At 44.8% G+C, this 22,186-nt stretch overlaps 1 protein-coding gene across 1 annotated transcript in view; it reads left to right on the top strand.

Annotated features, from left to right (window-relative positions):
- Nucleotides 1-2,260: 2,260 nt before the first annotated feature.
- LOC117354951 (oocyte zinc finger protein XlCOF6-like) overlaps nt 2,261-22,186 on the top strand; it is a 29,669-nt gene continuing 9,743 nt past the window's right edge. Inside the window, exons 1-2 of the mRNA XM_033932910.1 lie at nt 2,261-2,541; nt 2,802-2,960. Coding sequence (XP_033788801.1) covers nt 2,819-2,960 — 142 coding nt within the window. The 5' untranslated portion in view covers nt 2,261-2,541; nt 2,802-2,818. The remainder of the gene's footprint in view (nt 2,542-2,801; nt 2,961-22,186) is intronic.

The following is a 22,186-nucleotide window of genomic DNA, read 5'->3' as shown; positions in this document are numbered from 1 at the left end:
ACTCTTCTCCCACATATGGCCTCCAAGCTGGAGAGCTCTGGGAGACCATTTTAGAAGCCTTGTGTAGGAATTATACAGTTAAAATAGCAACATTTACACATGGAACATATATTGATTCACCCTTTCTCCTGTGTGTCTGTGATAATTAGATTGTAAGCTCTTTCAAGCAAGGACCGTCTTTTGTGTGTTTAATGTACAGGGCTGCGTGTATCTGGTAGCGCTATAGAAATAATAAATAGTATACTGTACATGGAATACACTCATTGGCGTACCAAGGGGGGCAGTTCGCCCCGGGTGCATGCTCCAAGGAGGTGCACAGCCGGCTGGGTCCAGAACCTCCCTCGCTGCTCTAAACGGCACCTCAGCGCAGCTGCCATACTTATTCCAGAGCAGAGTCGGCAGCCGCGCTGAAGTGCAGGAAGGTCCTGCGATGACTGCGTCTACCGTCTCTGCTCCAGAAGAGGTAAGTGACTTCGGAGGGGGGTGGACCAGCAGCCACAGTCATCGCAGGACCTTGCCGCAACTCCCTGCGTCTGCCGGCCCACCCCCCTCCAACGTCACTTACCTGTTCCGGAGCAAAGGCAGCAGAAATAGTCATCGCGGGACCTTGCTGATTTGGATGGAGAGAGAAAGGAGCTTAGCAGTGGGGTGGAAGAAGAAAAAGGAGGTCAGGGTGGTGAAGGGAGAGAAAGAGGGTCAGGGTGGTATGGAAGCACGGTGAAGGGTGAGAAAAGGGGTCAGGGTGGTATGAAGCGTGGTGGAGAGAATGGGGCAGATGACTCAATGGCAACGGACTCCCCCTAACATTGACAGCAACGCAGGCGCCCCCCCCCCCCCAACATCGGTGCTCCCCCTCGGGCCCCCCTCCCTGGCATCGGCGCTCAGCCCAAAGCTTGTCTTCGAAGACGGAAGTAACATGTTGCCTCCAACTGGGAGCTAGCTACCTGACCCCCATCGCCTCAACTTCTTTTGCCACGGTGGGTGTGGATGACTTCAAAGACAAAGCAAAGTGCAGGAGAAGGAAGCGGATTAAGTTTCTGAGAGGCCGAACTGGCGGGGGCCATGCCTGATGGCTGTCGCTCGCCACAGCTTGTGTCTCGTTCGCGTCTCTGTGTTTGGGGCTCCCTGGTGAATCCTCTCTAGCCCAGTCCCAACTTTGCCGTTAGCCTTGCGTGAATCCAGGAAAAGATGTCACGAGCCTACAAAGCGTCTCGCGGAGCCCTGCGTGGCACTGTACGCTCCTGTAAATGGGCCACTGTCCATGTGCCTTGAAGCTTTAGTTTACTAATGTGATTTGGAAGGGGGAGGCTTTCCTTTTTTTTGGTTTCCATTTCATTTTATTGATTTTTAATGAGACAGGGTCAGCCTGTTGCAAGCAACTGTGGTTCTGTGTGCAGAGGAGGTGGGAGGCATAGAAAACAGCCATGGCAGAGGACAGAGCAGCAGCCATGGCAGAGGACAGAGCGGCCACAGCAGAAGAAACAGCCAGCAGGCAGAGAGCTGCAATCCTGCACAGCTTTGCTTATAATTAACACTGGCTAGCAGAGCTGGCAATAGGATGAGGAAAGGACAAAGAACAGCTGCATGCTGGTTGGGGGTTTGGGGAAGGGAAACTAGATAGACAGGAATAAGGGAGGGCAGAAAGAGAAACAGGAGCAAAGGAGGGCAGGGAAACAAGAGCAGTTCCCTCAGGGCAGGAAAAGACATAGACCTAGTGGCATAGCCATGGGTTGGCCCAGGCCCACCCAGCAGCAGAACATCTCTGATCTAGCTGGATGGGATCCCCAGGCTCTGCTAGCTAAAAACTCCAAACACCTCTCCCTCCTGCATTTATTGACTGGAGAAGGGGAGTTTATAAATGGACTATGTGCCTCAAGAAATTCATAGCGCAACCAAGTTACCCAGTTCCAGAAGACAGAGTTCAAGCTAGCCCTGGATTTCTGGGAACTCTACGGGACCTGCAATGGCAAGGATCAGAGACTACAAATCCCACACTGCTTTAGGACGTACATTCCCCAAACCAGGACTAGCCCAAATCTCTCCCTCCTGGAACTGGATAACTGCACAGCTCTGAAACACTTCCTCCCTCTTCCGAATTGCTCCTTGGTAGGGCTGCCGCACAAAGAGAACAAAGCAAACACAGCAGTCGAGGCAAAGCTCCGCCCTCTCGTGTGATGTCATCACACTGTGACCGACAGGAAGAAGAGATGCTGTGTACTTGTGTAGGTCGAGGCAAAGCTCCGCCCTCTCATGTGATGTCATCACACTGTGACCGGCAGGAAGAAGAGATGCTGTGTACAGGAGACAAAACCAGAGTCTTATTAATTTCCCTGTCTCCGTTTAATTTGTAGATTAACAGCAACCAAAAAACTCCGGCCTGAGGTTTCAGCTTCTATTCGTCTACTCATTTTGTAAAAGCTCTCCCAGCCCCTTCCCACTCCTACACTCTCAGCAATTCCCCAGCAGCTAAAGGAAGAGCTTTCAATTAATGTCTAACCTGCACAAGCAGAGAGGAAAATGTCTGCAGGAGTTTCTGCTCAGGTATGAAATTGTCCTAACCTTCTGTCCTCTTTTCTTAATCTGGGACACTGCAGAATCAGCCCTGCCTAGTTCCCAGAGCACCCCACCCCACCCCTTTCTCTCGCACACTTTGGGACCCTCTCTGATTATAAGGAGGGAAATCAGGAGGAGTCTCACAAAGTGATCTTTTATGTCCCAAGTTCTGTGTGTAAATAGTTTATTTTTGTGATAATCCTGCTCTGGGACTATCTGTTACATGACTGTGAACTTCTGAACCCCAGTGCTAAGAGGTTTACTGATGCAGAAGATTCAGATCCCAGTAACCTTTGAGGACATCGCCATCTATTTCTTCCAGAAAGAATGGGAGGATTTGGATGCTTGGCAGAAGGAACTTTACAAGGATGTGATGAAGGAGAATTATCAGACCTTGATGTCACTTGGTAAGAGATAATTACAAATTTTTTATTAGCTGTCATAGATCATCAGGAGTAAGATAATTCTAGATCAGTGGTCTCAAACTCAAATCCTTTGCGGGGCCACATTTTGGATTTGTAGGTACTTGGAGGGCCGCAGAAAAAAAATAGTTAATGTCTTATTAAAGAAATGACAATTTTGCATGAGGTTAAACTCTTTATAGTTTATAAAACTTTCCTTTAACAGTTTTACCTTATGCAAAATTGTCATTTCTTTAATAAGACATTAACTATTTTTTCTGCGGCCCTCCAAGTACTCTATTTTTTTCTGCAGCACTCACATTTAAAGTTTAATATCTTTTCTTTCTCAAAACTGACACATTTCTATTACTAAATTGAAAATAAAATCATTTTCCTACCTTTGTTTGGTAATTTCATCAGTCTCTGGTTGCACTTTATTCTTCTGACTGTGCATCCAATATTTCTTCTCTTCTTTCAGCCTCCTGTATGCTTCCTCTCCTCCAGACCTCATCCCCTCCCCCAACTTTTTCTTTCTTTTTCTATGTCTGTCTTTCTCTGATTCCTTGTCCCATTTTTTGCTTTGTTTCTGGCTCCTTGTCCCCCCCTTCTTTCTTTTTTCCTTCTGGCTCCCTGCCCCCCCCCTTCTTTCTTTCTTCCTTCCTTCCTGCCCTCCCCCATGCCACCGCCGCCGGGGAATAGGCTGCTGCTGCTGGCACCGTCGGGAAAAGGCCGAGATCTCCACAGGGCCGACCAACTCTCGCTGCCTGACGTCAATTCTAACGTCGGAAAGGACGTTCCGGGCAGCCAGGCAGCGATTGGCTAGCCAGAACGTCCTCTCGACGTCAGAATTGAGGTCGGGCGGCGAGAGAAGCAGGGAGATGAAAGAGCATGGTGCCGGCGGTGAGAAGGGAAGGGAAGCAGTTGGGCACCCCTGCTCTAGACGAGCCGCCAGCCGCACTCTATGAAGAACAGTGGAGGGTGACCAGTTGTGCGGACCGCCCCCCCCTTGGTACGCCACTGGAGCAGCAGCGTGTCTGGCCGGCTCATTCCATTCAAAGCCGCGGGTGGCGGCTCCTTGCGAGATCCGCGCCTGCGTCTGAAGCCTCTCTGATGTTGTGATGTCAGAGAGGCTTCCGATGCAGGAGCGAATAGCGCAAGGAGCCGCCAACCTGCGGCTTTGAACGGAACGAACCGGCCAGACCCGCTGCTGCTCCAAAAGGAAGGAATTATCCAGTCCAGACCGCGGGCCGCAAAAAAAACTTGGAGAGCCACATGAGGCCCGCGGGCCGCGTGTTTGAGACCGCTGTTCTAGATGAAGGGGTTTCTTGGTATTATTTACTATGAAAATGAGTGCTGCAGTGATCACATTTCTTACTGTCGGCTCTAAAGGATGTCAGATTGGAGATTTCATCTCATAAAATCAAAGTGTCAAAGCCTGGATGTTTTATAATGAGTATTGCGTTCAATTCTGGTCTCCTTATCTCAAGAAAGATATAGCGGCACTAGAAAAGGTTCAAAGAAGAGCAATCAAGATGATAAAGAGTATGGAACTCCTCTCGTATGAGGAAAGACTAAAAATGTTAGGGCTCTTCAGCTTGGAAAAGATGGCTGAGGGGAGATTTGATTAAAGTCTACAAAATCCTGAGTGGAGTTGAACTGGTACAAGTGGATTGATTTTTCACTCTTTCAAAAATTACAAAGACTAGGGGGCACTCGATGAAGTTACAGGAAAATACTTTTAAAACCTAAAGGAGGAAATATTTTAATCAGAGAATAGTTAAGCTCTGGAACGCATTGTCAGAGGTTGTGGTAAGAGCGGATAGAGTAGCTGGTTTTAAGAAAGGTTTGGATAATTTCCTGGAAGAAAAGTCCATAGTTTGTTATTGAGAAAGACATGGGGCAAGCCATTGCTTGCCCTGGAGCGGTAGCATGGAATGTTGCTACTCCTTGGGTTTTGGCCAGGTACTAGTGACCTGGATTGGCCATTGTAAGAACAGGCTACTGGGCTTGCTGGACCATTAGTCTACCCAGTATGGCTGTTCTTATGCTCTTACGTGAGCCAAGTATAGGATAATCTAAGCCATTGTAACATCATTGATGAGGTTGGCTCTAAGGCACTGTGGAATGAGGCATTATGACATCACAATCTCAGCTCTGGAATGTTGCTCTCATTGGGGTTCCGGAATCTTGCTATTCCTTGAGATGCTGGAATGTTTCTACTCTTTGGGTTTTGGCCAGGTACTAGGGACCTGGATTGGCCACTGTGAGAACAGGCTACTGGTCTTGATGGACCATTGGTCTGACCCAGTAAGGCTATTCTTATGTTCTTATGTTGTTGAGGTTCTTGGCATTTTCAGCATTATATTTTCTCCCTTTCATACAACTAATGTTGGCTGCTGCTGTGGTTGACTGTTTTGGTAAAATGATTTGCATGCACTTAAATAGGCAACCAAATGAAACTAAACTAAACCTTAAGTTTGTATACCGCATCATCTCCATAAAGATAGAGCTCAGCACGGTTTACAGGTAATTCAATAAATGAGGGAAGGACATAATAAGAAATTAGAGGTTATGAAGAGGATAGCCAGCTTTGCATTTTAAATATGGAGAAAAAGCCAGGTTTTCAGATGCTTTTGGAATAATTGGAATGAGCCTAGGTTCCGCAGCGGGGCAGGGAGGTTGTTCCAAAGCTCAGTGAATTTGAAGAAAAAGGATTTCCCTAATTTACCTGCATACATGACGCCTTTTAACGAGAGGAAAGATAGTTTGAGTATGTGGGCGGATCTTGTAGTGTCAGGTCTTGAAGAATTCCAGGATAGTGAATTGAATGTGTATTCATGAATGCATCCTCCTGTGATACAAGCATTTAGGACCTGATTCTATAAACAACACCCGCTGCAGCAGCTGCCTGGAAAACTGGCACGTGCCATGTGTAAGCCAAGGACAGGCGCTGCTTACAGAATTGTGATAGAGAGACTGGGTGAAAGGGGGGTGGATTGAGAGAGAGACTGGTTGAGTGGGAGGGGGTTGAAAGAGACCCTGGGTGAAGATGGGGGAATTGAGAGAGAGACTGGGTGAGTGGGACGGGATTGAGAGAGGGTGGAGGGGTTGAGAGATTAGAGAATGTACAGTTGGATATATATGGCTTCAAACATAGCTAAAAATTTGCATACATTTTTTTCAGAATTTTGATGAAGCTTTATCTCATTAATCAAAAGCACAGTGGGCTTAAAAATCTGTGAGGCATCCATGGCTGTATAGATTAGGAGTCATGACTAGTCAAACATGCACTTGCGCATTCTGCAACAAATGATTTTTACCAGCTTTGTGGCCGCCTAGTGATCCAGCAAAGCATCTGTCTCTGTTCTGAACAGTATGTTTGGATTCAGCCTAAAAGGTTGTCCTAAAATGTGACATCCACCCTGGTTGACCAACTGTTCTTTCCATAACCTGAATCCAAAGTTGACATTTTTTTTTTTTAGTATCTTCCATGGATACAAAAAAGTGGCCCAAATAAAGGGGCTCCTAACTCTGGGCCTAGTTGAGATCATGCCCCAAAACTTTGGATATCTTCATTATAGATTTCAATATATCTGCTGAAAAAATTTAATCCGTTTCCGAGAAGGTCAGGTGGGGAGTTCTGGACCACTTGACATAGAATGATCCTTTTGTGGTCCCGACCGATTATTTAGCCGGACCCACATAACTGTCTCATATGGGCCCTGGCTGAATATCGGCTGGGATCCAAATAAGCCCTGGATATTCTGCTGGTGCCTGTAAATGGCTCAGCACTGAATATCCAGAACTAATTTAGCCGGCGACACTGATCATCAGAAGCTGAATGTTTCTGTGTTAACTTCAAATAGACTCAAATCCAGATTAACACAGAGTTAGAAAAAGCTCCTTTCCGCTGTAGTAATCTTTTTTACTAAGGCCCTCTTTTACTAAGCCGGGGTAGAGGCTTCTACTGCGTCCTGGGGTGCTAAATGTTCTGACACTCATAGGAATTCTGTGTCGGAGCATTTAGCACTCCAAGCTGTGGTAGAAACCTCTATTGCGGCTTAGTAAAAGCAAGGGGGGGGTAAAGGATTGACCTGAGATAAGAGCTAGATGCACTAAAGATAGCGACTCGATCGCTGTTGGTCGATTCTGTGGCCGATTTTCCAGCAGCGATTGATGCGCTATTAAGTTTGCATGCAAATGATTTGCACGCAGACACGACCGATCAATCGCTCATTGAGCGACTGACACATACGTAGAGCCCTAACAGCAGTGACAGGGGAAGCAGCCTCCTGTTAGGGCTTCTGTGCCATTAAAAAAATAAACCCAGATGTTGTGCCTGTGTTAAACATGCGCAATTGGTCCTATTAAAAAAATAAAAAAGCCCTCTGTGCCATTTCCCTCCCCCCCATGCCGGCACCCTTGAGCCACCCTTCCAAACCCCCCAAAAATGGCAGTAAGGATGCCCACTCCCTCCTGCCACGGACGCTCCCCCCCACCGAACTAAAAAAATGGCAGGTGGGATGCCCACTCCCTCCTGCCACCGAAGGCTCACCCCAACACTTCCTCCCCCTTTTAAGTTGGGATGCACGGGGAGGGGCTTAAGGCCTTGATTGTCTCAGATGCCTCAGGCCCCTCCCCTTGAGGGGGGGGGTCAGGCACCTGAGCCAATCAGGGACTTCCTTAGGCTCCCTCTGTATCCCGGATACAAGAGGAGGATCCTAAGGCTCCGATTGGCTCAGTTAAGAAGGCGCCTAAGGAATACAGAGGGAGCCTAAGGAAGTCCCTGATTGGCTCAGACTCCTAAGACCTCTCCCAAAGGGAGTGGCCTGAGGTGTTTGAGCCAATCAGGATTTTAGGCCCCTCCCCGTGCATCACATGATGCACTGGGGAAGGGCCTAAGACCCAGCATTGTAGATGGCGGCCAAGGAGCAGGAGGTACTGAGCACCCCTCCTACTCCCAACTTAAAAAGTACGGGAGTGGGTGTTGATGGAGAGAGCCTCTGGTGGCAGGAGGGAGTGGGCATCCCTCCTGCCATTTTTTTCAGTTCGGGGAGGGGAGGGGGTGAGCGTTCAGTGGCAGAAGAGCACATGGGCATACCTCCTACAATTTTTTCAGTTTTGTGGGAGGGAGCGGATCGCTCCTGCCGTTTTTTTCAGTTTGGGGGGGCGTCTGGTGGGCATCCCTTCTGCCATTTGTTTTGGGTTTGGGGAAGGGGGTTGTTGGGGAGGGCTGCAGTGGCAGTGGGGGTTATTTTTCATTTTTTTTTCTTATGAGCCAGATATTTTGCATGTGTAATACACACAAAATATCTGTGCTATTGAAAAAAAAAATGAAACCCCCCCCAGAAAGACCTGTCGAGAGAAATCTGTTTATATGATTGCTTAAACCCAATCCAAAATGGCCAAGAGAGGTTAGTGCATCAATCGCTTGGCTATTTTGCATGGGGTTTAGCTAATTTGCATGGCCGGATTGGAAAATGGGTGATCGAGGGGAAAAACACACAGTGGGCCGTTTTGTGCATTGGGTCAATTATCAGCGATCATCGCTAAAGCTGTGAAAACAGGTTTAGCGACGATCGCTGACTTTAGTACATCCCTCAGTAAGTTTAGCCCCTCTTCTTGCTTTCCTCCCCACAGCCTTATGGAGGCTGTAGTCCTTCCTTTATTTTTAAGGTGGCTCCATTCATTGAGCTCGAGTGTCCTATTAAGGTGTTGAGATCTCGTTCCTTGTCTAGACTTGGGAGATCTTTAGTGGGCTCATGGCTGAAACTGAACAGAACAGAGCAGAATTTTCTACTTTATGCACACTTAACCTATGTCACGTTGCCACTGCATTGCATCTTAACAGATATTCTAGAGGTATGACAGAAGCCAATCTTAATACCATAGCAGAGAAATGACACCACTTTGAGACTTTGCTGTCAAGTGCCTATTGCAGGTGCACTGGATATTGTTGACAATAGTGCCACCTAGTGGCACGAATGTACACAGACAGAATAAGGGAAATCTTTAAAATAACCAGCTGCTCAAAAGTGCCTCTTTCTTCCTCTTTTATTTATTTATTCAATTTTCTATATTGTTCTCCCAGGAGAAACATTTACATGAATTTATTCAGGTACTCAAGTATTTTTCCCTGTCTGTCCTAGTGGGTTCACAATCTATCTAATATACCTGGGGCAATGTGACTTGCCCAGGGTCACAAGGAACAGTGTGGGTTTGAACCCACAACCTCAGGGTGCTGAGGCTGTAGCTTTAACCTCTGCAGCATCTGGCTTTTTCCTATTCCCCTTATATGTATTCCAACTAGATTAACATGTATACAGCAAAACAGGAAGAATGCCAAGGAGATAGTGGCAATATACAAACGCTGCTGAGATTGTCTTGTGCAAAATATAGTGAACTAGTGTTTAAGCCCGTTAGATTAACGGGTGCTAGATGTCTCCTGCTTTTGAACCTGGGCAGGGGCAGAGGCAGAGCCGGGGCGGGAGGGAGTGACGGTGGGAGAGCAATTTCAAAGCTTCAGCAGCGGCGGCTCCTTGACCAATCCGCGCTTACAACGTCCCCACACTTGTGGTCTGGCTGGCTCCCCCACCAAAGCCCTTCGCAGCGGCAGCCCCTCCCGCATCCGTCCCCGCGTCCCAAGCCTCTCCGAAGGCCGGCTCCCACGAAAATGGTACCCCTCTGTCCAAAGCCGCGGCGGAAGCCTCCCTCAAGACACATTTCAAATCTGACATATTGTAATCACAAAACAGAAAATAAAATTATTTTTCTTACCTTTTGTTGTCTGGTCATTATTCATATCATGTAGGGGTCCCAGGCTATGGTTGGCTTTTCATAACTCGCTTGCCAGCAGTGTTCCCGCTAAGCTGCGCTGGCGTGCGCTGGCGCACAAAATATTACATCGCAGCGCACAAGTTTCTCGTCACAGCGCACACACGCGTCGCAAAGGTAAGGGGAGGCTGGGGGAGGAATCGGACGTCGGGGTGGGGGTGCGAGGGTTCACAGTCCTCTGTTCTCCCTAGAGTGCGGCTCGTCTAGAGCAGTGGTGCCCAACCTGCTTCCCTTCCCTTCTCACTGCTGCCATCGGGGATCAGGCCGACACCGTGTCTTTGATCTCCCTGCTTCTCTTCCCTGCTGGGCTGACCAACTCTCGTGGCGGCCCGACGTCAATTCTGACGTCAAGAGGACGTTCTGGCTAGCCAATCGCTGCCTGGCTGCCCGGAACGTCCTTTCCGACGTTAGAATTGACGTCGGGCGGCGAGAGTTGATAGGCCCTGTGCAGAAGAGAAGCAGGGAGATTTCGGCCTGTTCCCGATTGCGGCAGCAGCAGCCTATTCCGCGGCGGTGGTGGCATGGGGGAGGTAGGAAGGAAGAAAGAAAGAAAGAAGGTGGGGTGGGGGGGACAGGGAGCCAGAAAAAAAGCAAAAAATGGGGCACGGAGGAAGGAAGGAAGAAAGAAAGAAGGGGGGGGGGACAGGGAACCAGAAACAAAGCAAAAAAATGGGGCATAGAATCAGAGAAAGACAGACAGAGAAAGAAAGAAAAAGTTGGGGGAGGGAATGAGGTCTGGAGGAGAGGAAGCATACAGGAGGCTGAAAGAAGGGAAGAAATATTGGATGCACAGTCAGAAGAATAAAGTGCAACCAGATGAAATTACCAAACAAAGGTAGGAAAATGATTTTATTTTTAATTTAGTGATCAAAATGTGTCTGAATTTATATATGCTGTCTATATTTTGCACTATGGCCCCCTTTTACTAAATTGCAATAGTGTTTTTTAGCGCAGGGAGCCTATGAGCGTCGAGAGCAGCGCTGGGCATTTAGCACAGTTCCCTGCGCTAAAAACTGCTATTGTGGTTTAATAAAAAGGATGGGGGGTATATTTGTCTATTTTTGAATGGTTGTTACTGAGGTGACAATGCATAGAGTCATCTGCCTTGACTTCTTTGAAAAAAACCCAGAATAGGAATGATAATTAACATTTTCTCAGCATATAGTGTGCTTTGTGTTTTTTAATTTTATTTTTGGTAGATCATTTTGACTTGGTCATTTTAAAGTAGCTCGCAAGCCCAAAAAGTTTGGGCATCTCTGAGCTAGAGCGTTGAAACTGTGTATTTCTATTTTATCCCCCCTTTTACAAAACTGTGGAGCGTTTTTTAGCGCCAGCCGTGGTGGTAGCAGCTCTGATGCTCAGAATTCTATGAGCGTCAGGGCTGTTATCACCGTGGCTAAAATCCACAGTACAGTTTTGTAAAAGGGGGAGGGGTTAGTTTGTGATGATATATTCCATACTAGGCGAAGGTGTTTTCTGTGTTCTGTGTGTTTGAAAGACATGGTTTTCATTAGCAGTTCCAATACTCTGGATCCTTTCACTATTTTGGTTGTATACAAATGATTGTAGATATGGATTTTTTCTACACCAAATGTTTTTACTCTGATTCTATGTGTTTGAACTGCTTTCTGTATATTTCTCATAATATTCAATAAAATTATTGAACTAAAAAAAAAAAAGACATGGTTTTCTGTTAGGATTGACAATGTAGGATTGATCTGTGCTGGTCTGGCTTGTTTAGTTTTACAATGGGTGTATTGATGTACTGCTCACTGCAATATGTAAGATGCTGCCTTTTCCTAGGTACTCATGTGTGACGTGTGGTTTGTTACTAAAAATCATGTTTTTCTTACAGATGGGGGGGGGGTGCCAAAAAATGATGGGCCCCGGATGTTACATATGCTAGGTACGCCACTGTATGTAAAGATACCAGAAAGCTGGCGTAGCAAAAACTTCTAAGTTTTGAGTATTTAACCCTCCCACAATCTCACGGGCACTCGTTTCAAGTTTATTGAGATTTTGATTTAAACGCAATATCAAATATTTTCAATGCGTATAACAAAAATAAATTTGGGGAAATAAATAAAACCATTTGAACAATAAACATACAAACATATCCATAGATGATTAAAATTACATAAGTAGTACAAGGATAAACTACATTTGTTTAAAAATGCATCCTCCGCACCTGCTCATAAATTTGTGGAGTATGTAACTTGTCGCTCATGCATATTTTTTTTTGCACACACCTCATCAAACCTTAGAGGGAACATTGCTTGCCAGGGCCCCTTCTTTCTTCTTCCCTCCCTCCATCCCTGCAGCTGAAGACAGGCACCTCCCCCCAGTGGTCTGAGACAGGAGGGAGCAGTTAGGACAGGGTCTGAGGGCAAAGAGGGGCTCAACAGCGCCCAACCACCTTTCCTTCCCTCCCTCCATCAGGTGCAGTGAATCCACCAATGTTAAAAGGAGCCGCGTCGAAATCGGAGGCCTGCCACTGCTGTAGCACGTTCCCCTCTGCCTTGGTCCCGCCCCTTCTCTGACATATGGGACCGCGGCAGAGGGAACGTGTTACGGTGGCGGCAGGGCTCCAATTTCAAAGCAGCTCCTTTTAACATAGGCGGAGCTGAACTGTACCTGATGGAGGAAGGGAAGGAACGGTGGGCCAAATTTCGGCAACGGCAGGAATTGTTTTGCGGGCCAAGCACCGTGAAACTTTGTTTCTTTAGGCAGCCCCGGTTGTTTACTTGGATTCAATGTGAGCCGGGTGAGGAAGGCCGCCGCAGCCTCGCGGCTAGGTAGGGGGACAACAATGGCGCTTATGCTCAAGCCCCCGCCGCAACTCCTCTCTCGATCCTGGTGCGGTTCGAGAGGGGAGTCGTGGCGGTGGCTTGAACATAAGCACGATTGTTGTCCCCCTACCTAGCTGCGAGGCTGCGGCGGGGTTTCCATGGCAACCCGATCGCGGATCTCATTGTAGAGCCGGGTCTGGCGGCGCCATGTAGTGCGGAAGCGGGAGGCGGGACCTCAGCACAGCGCCGCCGGCCCCCAGGAGCTCGAGGCCGGCTGCAGACATGCCTGGCGTGGCATGGTGCAGGAGGAACAGTGATCGGTGGAGAGCAGGTGATGACAGTGATAGGTGGCGCGAGGTGGAGAGTAGGTGATGACGTAAAACGTGCGCATGCGCACTCGTGTTTTCGGGACGGATCAGGGAACACGTTTTTTTTTAGTGCACATGCGCGGCCTAGCATTTTATTATATTAGATAAGGGAGATGAGAGCAAGCCAAAAGAGGAAGTGGGCATAATTTCAGAGTGTATTCACTCTGCAGCCCTGCAATATCTCTTCACATTTATCTCCCCCTGAGCTCCCCCCCCTCCCGTGAACTCTGTTCACCAGGCAAGTTCCTCCTAGCCCGACCCTTCTCCTCCACTGACATTTCTAGACTCCAACCTTTCTATCTTTCTGCACCGTATGCCTGGAACAGACTGCCTAAGTCAGTATGTCAGGCTCCGTCTCTATCAGTATTCAAATCCAAAGTAAAAGCCAACCTTTACGAGGCTGCTTTTAACTCCTAACGTCTACTCACCCTAAAATTACCTTAACCATTCTATCGCTCTCTCTGCAAGTGACTCTTCAACCCCTATATGTCCTTTCTGTCTGTCCAAATTAGATTGTAAGCTCTTCCGAGCAGGGACCATCTTTTATATGTACAGTGCTGTGCATACCTTTCAGCACTATAGAAATGAGAAATAGTAGCGTTTTGCTTTACTATGGGACCCCCTACTCTGTTCTTCTAACACATATCCTTAAAATAATCTATGATACCTGAAGAGTGGAGGGTGGGTGATGTAACAACAGTTTTTAAAAAGGGTTTCAGGGCAATCTGGGAAACTACAGACCATTAATTTCTCTACTATTTTGCACTGCACTAATGTCAAACTATTATAAAGAGCAAAATTACTGAACACATAGATACTCAGGATTTAAATGGACACAACTAACATCAATTTACCCAAGGAAATCTTGGCCCATCAATCGCTGTAAACATGTGGATAAAGATGAAGCAGTTGATGTAGCTTGGTATCTGCGCATGTATCTTCTTGTACCATCCCCTACACCCTTACTCATTCCCTCTGTTCATTAGATACCCATCTCTTGGTATTGCCCAATCCACGATATGCACGTCTTGATTCAACTAGGTTTACAGCAATTTCCCTTCTTGCTCCTAATTTATGAAACAATTTATTTCCTGTCCTTTTCTAAATTTAAAGTATCCTTAAAAATGTGCTTCTTGGAGTTGATCTTTGGGCAATCTCTATTCATTGCCCAACAGTCACATTCATTTTTGAGGCAATGTTAAACTAGTCAAAATCCTATATGGTTTCCTCCCTCCATTTATCCCTCTTTCTTGGAATTCCTCAAACCCTAATACCACCATATCCTCCCACAAATTAAAACTATCCTTCCCCTCGCTAAAAGGCATTTCCCACACAGGAAAGCTAGGGACCTCCCTCCACTTCAAAATCACTGAGCTCTGGAACAACCTTACCTCCCCTCTTCGGAACTTGAGCTCTCTCCAAGTTTTCCGCAAACATCTGAAAACCTGGCTTTTCTCAAAAAATGTAAGTCTCCCTCCAACTTAGGAATCAAGGAAACTCTTATATCTTGGCATCCCAAGTCCTCTAAATTTTCTTCACACTTCTACCTCTAACCCTCTGTTGTAGTTCCTTCCTATTTCTCCTACTGTAAACCGCGTCGAGCTCTACGAACGTGGAGATGATGCGGTATACAAACCTAAGGATTAGATTAGATTAGTCAACAATCCAATAATTATTCATTTTACTTGCTAAGTTCCACTATAAGATGTTTTACCCCTCTCCCCTGAGATAGGCAAGACCTGTACTCTGACTATATGCGTGAGATAGGCCAGACTTCGACTGGGATAGGCACATGGGATCTCGGAGAGAGAAAGAGATAGTGGATGGACAGACTAGATGGGTCATTTGGCCTTTATCTGCCCTCATGTTTCTTTGTTTCTATATATATATAGAAAGGGATACAATCAAAAAGATCACAGACACACAAAAAATATAATAATAAATACAAAAATGGAGAAAAACAAACCTCATACACAGGCAGCCGGGACTACACAAGTACCCTAAGCTGCCTGTATCATCACTGGTTTGGAAAAATACTCCGTACAAATATATAAATATGCTTTCATTTCGTTTCATTCATATCAAAAGAATTTTTCATTTTAAAGTCTCGTATATCATAAAGTGTGAATGGAAGTCCAATCTATCTAAAACAATTGTAAAGGCAACAGCTCAGTCTCAAAAGAGTTCTTAGTAACGTGGAACAAAACCAGAAAATGTCAGATATAGAAAAAAGGACTTATCTCAAAGTGCATTAGCAAACATCTTCTCGTCCATTATCTGACTTCTCTTCCTGACAGAAAAGTCTTTCTGTTTTGCCTCAACAGACTACTTCAGGGGATCCGTTTTTAGTATTTGATCATCTCCACGCTCTCATGTAACATAGAAGTGGAACTAACTCCTCTCAAGATGGCTCCGGGACTGAGAGACGCGCCCAGCTCGTTCAAAAAGGCGAAGGAGCCAGGTCATCAATAACGTGATGCGTAATTCGCTAAGCACCAGATCATGCCGGGAGTGCAATCTTTAAATCATCGCGACAGTAAAACATCTCTAATATTGCATTTAAATTCTGACAGAAAAAAACAGCTCATCAATTTGCAACCTAAACAGATCTTATATTAAATTTTAAAAGAAAGGTTGCCATTCATAAGTTGTATTCAACCCCAGAGGATCTATTGCTTGTAAACGGTTAATCCACTGCTGCTCTTTTTGCCACAAAAGTCTTCCAATGTCTCCTCTTCTTAATTTGTCAATCACCCAGCATTTCAGATTGTCAAACTTATGCTGAAATTGAATGCAGTGAGCTATCATCGGAGCTGTCATTTTACATGTATTTAAAACAACTTTTATGCTCAGTTAATCTCACAGTGAAAGTCCGAGATGTTTGACCTATGTATAACAGGTCACATGGGCATTGAATTGCATACACAATATTGGAAGACTGACAATTAGAGGTATGTCGTGATGAATAATTCTTTCCATCACTAGGGTTAATAAAATTAGAAATTGTGGCCATCACTTTACAGTTAGAGCAATGTCCACATGGACTATGCCCCAATCTTGTTTCCCTTATAAAATTTTTCTTTAGAAGTGTAACATAACCGGTCACTCAAATTTTTATTCCTTGAGTGGGAGACGATAAATTTTTTATTTGTAAAACATGGAAGGGTTTTAAGTAATGGAAGATTTTTTTTATACTTTTTAATAACCTGTTGAGACATTTGAGTTTGCTTCACTAAGCATGGGATTAATTCCGTTTCTTCTTGAGGTCTCCTATAGTCTATTGGCTCTCAATATCAAAAAGTCCAATATTATGTTATTCCCATGGAAAGAAAGTTCCACTCTCATTGCTCCTATTACTATAAAAAATATCCCATTGCAATTAGTAAACAATATAAAAATTTTAGGGGTTACTTTTGACACCAAACTTAATTTTCATGATCACATCAATACTATTATTAAAACTACCTTTTACAGACTACGTAAGATTCGAGCAATTTCAAAATTTCTATGCCCCAAATCTTTAAATATTCTTATTCACTCGTTGGTAATCGCGAAATTGGACTACTGCAATTCACTCTTTAAAGGGATAGCATTAAATGAGATCAAACGTCTCCAAATTATTCAAAACGTCTCTATTAAACTTATAACTAACTCTAGAAAGTTTGATCATGTTACTCCTCTTTTAATAAAAGCACATTGGCTCCCAGTTACTCATCGAATAACTTATAAACTCTGTCTACTCACCTTCAAGGCTTTACTTAATAAAACTCCAGCTTTTATCTATAAATTATTAATCCCATACAATCCGACTAGAACATTAAGGTCCAATGAGCAAAATTTACTAACCATTCCTTCACTCAAGATCATTAATACAAGACGGCAATTCATTTTTTCAGTAACTGCGCCACAGATTTGGAACGTCCTCCCAATCTATCTACGAAATGAGCATGATCTGGGAAAATTTAAAAGTAATTTAAAAACATTTCTTTTTAAAGATGCATTTGGCATTTGATTTATTAATTTTTAAACTGTTGTTTTAAATCTTAAATTTTACTGTTACATACCCTCCCAATGTTTTTTTTCCTTTGTTTGTTCTACTTTTCTATCAAGAATTGTATTTCACTTCCCCTTCTTACCTTTTGTTACGAATATGTTGAACTATTTCTAACATTATGTTATTATTTAAGTTTGATTTGTATTATATGTTTAATCTTTTTTAAGGTTTGTTTTGTATTGTTTCCCTCTGAATGTATTTTAAATTGTACATCGCTTTGAATTATGATTAAGCGATTAATCAAAAAATCATTAAACTTGAAACTTAAAAGGGATTGTCGGGTTATTTAATGCTCGTTTTTTTTTGCTTTTTTAACTATCGAATGCGGATAATTTCTAGATAACAGTCTTTGTTCTAAAATCTTCGCTTCTTGAACAAAACTCTCTTTAGAATTACATATGCATCGATATCTCAAAAATTGAGCAAAAGGAATACTAGTTTTTAGGTGAGCTGGATGCATACTATCAAATCTCAATAATGTGTTTCTGTCCGTACTCTTCCGGTATATAGTAGTATCAAGTTTATTTCCTCTCCATTGAACTAAAACATCCAAAAAACTTATTTCAATGGTACTATAGGACATAGTAAACTTGATGGAACGATGACATTGATTTATTAATTTACCAAATTCATGGAGTTGTTGCATCGTGCCGGTCCATATCAAAAATATGTCATCTATGAATCGCCACCATTTTAGTACATGTTGAAATTTTGGTAATATATAAATAAAAGTTTCTTCAAACCAAGATATATATAGATTGGCTATTGTGGGTGCAAACGAGGCACCCATCACAATACCTGAAAGTTGTTTAAAATAATCTCCATTGAAGATGAAGTAGTTGTTTTTTAAGGCAATAGAGCTCAATTCTACTAAAATATGTGTTGAAGTATTGTCCAAAACAGACTGGGAATTCCAAAGGATTTCAAGGACATGAAGGGCTTCTTCCTGGGGGATGTTTGTATAAAGGGAGCAGACATCAATAACCATAAAGCTCTATGACCTCATAATGCAGGTGTAAAGGGTAGGATGGGAGGGGGTGTAGCATTATATACTAAAGATGACATTAAGGTCACGAGAATCTCAGATGTCCAGTATACTGGGGAATCCCTTTGGGTTAATTTGGCCAGAGGGAAGGACAAATGCTTGTATCTTGGCGTGATTTACAGACCCCCAAGACAACAGGATGACCTGGATATGGAAATAATCGAAGATATAGAAAATATTACCTTGCGTGGGGACACAGTATTGCTAGGTGACTTCAACATGCCTGATGTGGATTGGGTTACACTTACCTCTGCTTCCGGCAGCAGCAGGAGGCTACTAAACTCTATGAAAGGAGCAAGCCTCAGGCAACTGGTGTTGGAACCGACAAGGGATCAGGCAATACTGGACCTGATACTTACCAATGGAGAAAGTGTCACAGAGGTCTCGGTGGGCGACACATTGGCCTCCAGTGACCACAACATGGTATGGTTCAATATCAGGAAAGGTTTCACTAAATCTACTACACTAACCAAAGTCCTCAAATTCAAGGACACAAATTTCAAAGAAATGGGAGACTTCGTTCACCAGGTGCTACAAAACCAAGAAGAAACCGATAACGTGGAAGACATGTGGTCGACTTTGAAAGCAACCATACAAGAAGCAACAAACCGCTATGTAAAATCAGTAAGTAAACGGCGAAGGAACAATAAGCCACAGTGGTTTACTGCGGAGATCTCAGACCTGATCAAGGAGAAGAAAAAAGCATTCATCTCTTACAAACAATTAGGGAAGCAGGACTCTAGAGCAGACTACCTGACCAAATCAAAAGCCGTCAAAACAGCAGTCAGGGAGGCTAAATTCCTCATGGAGGAGTCTCTAGCAAAGAACATCCAGAAGGGAGATAAATCCTTCTTCAGGTATATAAGTGATAGAAGAAAAAACTCAGGCGGGATTGTACGTCTTAGGAAACCAGACGGAGACTATGTGGAAAAGGATTCGGAAAAAGCCCAACTATTAAATGAATACTTCTGCTCAGTCTTCACCCGAGAAGCGCCAGGGCTCGGCCCTCAGCTACAGACAAGGGTTGGCTCAGTTGACCCGTTTAGTAACTTTGAGTTTACGCCCAGCAGTGTCTACGGTGAGCTGTCAAAGCTCAAGGTTAACAAAGCAATGGGGCCGGACAACCTGCACCCCAGGGTGCTTAGGGAGCTGAGTGATGTCTTGGCGGAACCACTGTCCGCGCTCTTCAACCTCTCCCTTAGTACAGGCAGCGTCCCGTTGGACTGGAGGACGGCTAACGTTATTCCACTCCACAAGAAAGGCTCAAAAATGGAGACAGCAAACTACAGACCAGTGAGTCTAACATCGATAGTGAGCAAACTAATGGAAACTCTAATCAAACACCAATTAGATAAGATCCTGGATGAGGAGAATCTACGGGATCCCCGACAACATGGATTTACTAAGGGGAGATCCTGCCAATCCAACCTGATCAGCTTCTTTGACTGGGTGACAGGGAAGCTGGATATTGGGGAGTCCCTGGACATCGTGTACCTGGACTTTAGCAAAGCATTCGATAGCGTACCACACCACAGGTTACTGAGCAAGATGAGTTCTATAGGATTAGGTAACACATTGACGAAATGGGTTGGGAGCTGGCTTGGAGGTAGGCTCCAAAGGGTGGTGGTGAACGGCACCCCCTCCGAAATGACGGAGGTTATTAGTGGAGTACCACAGGGCTCAGTCTTGGGCCCAATCCTATTCAACATCTTTATAAGAGACTTGGCAGAAGGGCTTCGAGGTAAAATAACATTATTCGCTGATGACACCAAACTGAGTAATGTAGTGGGCAAATGCACAACAGACGAAGATTCAATGCCCGACAACATGATGCACGACCTACTCCTACTGGAGCGATGGTCTAGGACATGGCAGCTCAACTTCAATGCCAAAAAATGCAAAGTTATGCACCTGGGCAGCCAGAATCCATGCAAGTCTTATACCCTTAATGGCGAGATCCTAGCAAAAACGGTAGCAGAACGAGACTTGGGGGTAATCGTCAGTGAGGACATGAAGTCTGCCAATCAAGTGGAGCAGGCTTCGTCCAAGGCAAGACAAATCATGGGCTGCATACGAAGGGGTTTTGTCAGTCGTAAGGCGGAAGTCATTATGCCATTGTATAGATCCATGGTGAGGCCCCACCTGGAATACTGTGTGCAATTCTGGAGGCCGCATTATCGCAAGGATGTGCTGAGACTGGAGTCAGTGCAAAGAATGGCCACCCGGATGGTCTCGGGACTCAAGGATCTACCATACGAAAAACGGCTTGACAAATTACAGCTATACTCGCTCGAGGAGCGCAGAGAGAGGGGAGACATGATCGAGACGTTCAAGTATCTTACGGGCCGCATCGAGGCGGAGGAAGATATCTTCTTTTTCAAGGGTCCCACGACAACAAGAGGGCATCCGTTGAAAATCAGGGGCGGGAAACTACGAGGTGACACCAGAAAATTCTTTTTCACTGAAAGAGTGGTTGATCGCTGGAATAGTCTTCCACTACAGGTGATTGAGGCCAGCAGCGTGCCTGATTTTAAGGCCAAATGGGATCGGCACATGGGATCTATTCACAGGGCAAAGGTAGGGGAGGGACATTAATTTGGGCAGACTGGATGGGCCGTGGGCCCTTATCTGCCGTCTGTTTCTATGTTTCTAAGAGCCTTAGCCTATAGGAACAGGAGATGCAAATGTTAAGAGCCTTAGCCAATAGGGAGAGGAGGAGATAGTGGATGCTGTGGATGGACCATTTGGCCTTTATCTGTCATCATGTTTCTATAACCATAAAGCTCTATGACCTCATAATGCAGGTATAAAGAGCTTTAGCCTATAGGAACAGGAGAGCAAATGTTAAGAGTCTTAGCCAATAGGGAGAGAAGGAGATAGTGGATGCTGCAGATGGGCAGACTAGATCGACCATTTGGCCTTTATCTGTCATCATGTTTCTATAACCATAAAGCTCTATGACCTCACAATGCAGGTGTAAAGAGCCTTAGCCTATTGGAACAGGAGATGCAAATGTTAAGAGCCTTAGCCAATAGGGAGAGGAGTAGATAGTGGATGCTGCAGATGGGCAGACTAGATGGACCATTTGGCCTTTATCTGCCATCAGGTTTTTATGTTTCTATAACTGTAAAAATGTGCTTTCTTGCTCCTGATCCATATTGCCACACACGGGACACAGGCCATAGAAGTCCATCCTGCATCGGCTTTCCTTCTGGGGCTGCCATTTAAGCTCCACTCCTGCACACTTTTGTTTATCATGAATGAAGTTATAGCTCTTGATCTGTACAGTTTTGTGTCAATACGATCCTCGTTTTATTCTGGGATCCTTAGCGTCTATCCTACATGTTTTTGAATGCCGTCACCGCTTTTGCCTCTACCACCTCTCCAGGGAGGGCATTTCAGGCATCCAGTACCTGCTTCGTGATAAAGTATTTCCTGACAACCCTCCTGAATCTATCACCTCGCAATCTCATCTTATGTCCTCTAGCGTTATCATTTCTCCATTCTGGAAGAGATTTGCTTGTAGATTAATACCCTTTAAGTATTTAAATGCCTAAATCATATCTCCTCTATCCCTTTTTTCCTTAGGGTGTACGTATTCAACTATTCAACCCTCTTCTCATAAGTCTTTCGGCACAATCCAGATATCATTTTTGTCGCCTTCCTTTCTGTGACTTCCAGAGCTAAACACATTATTCTAGGTGGGGCCTCGCCAACGACTTGTACAAGGGCATGAACACTTCTCTTTCTCTGCTGACAATTCCTCTCTCTATGCAGCCCAGCATCCTTCTGGCTATGGCCACTGCTTTGTCACATTGTTTCATAGCCTTGAGGTCCCTCTCCGGTCCATGCTTATCAGCTTCTCACCCCCTATCAAATATAGCTCCTTTGGATTTTTACTCCCCAAAATACATCACTCTGCACTTCTTCGCATTAAATTTTAACTGCCAAACATCCGATCATTCTTCTAACATTCGCAGATCCCTTCTCATGTTTTCCATTCCCTCTGGCGTTGCTAATCTTGATGTCATCTGAAAAAAGACGCACTTGTCCTTGTAAACCTTCAGAAATATCGCTCACAAATGTATTAAGCAGAACAGGCCCCAGCGTATCATGCTTTCATAATAAATGTACCCCCCTCC

Source organism: Geotrypetes seraphini, chromosome 2 (genome assembly GCF_902459505.1).
Source record: "Geotrypetes seraphini chromosome 2, aGeoSer1.1, whole genome shotgun sequence".
In the NCBI taxonomy this organism is placed as follows: Eukaryota; Metazoa; Chordata; class Amphibia; order Gymnophiona; family Dermophiidae; genus Geotrypetes; species Geotrypetes seraphini.
The sequence above is the reverse complement of the archived record's forward strand: the minus strand, read 5'-3'. Positions and strand labels throughout refer to the sequence as shown.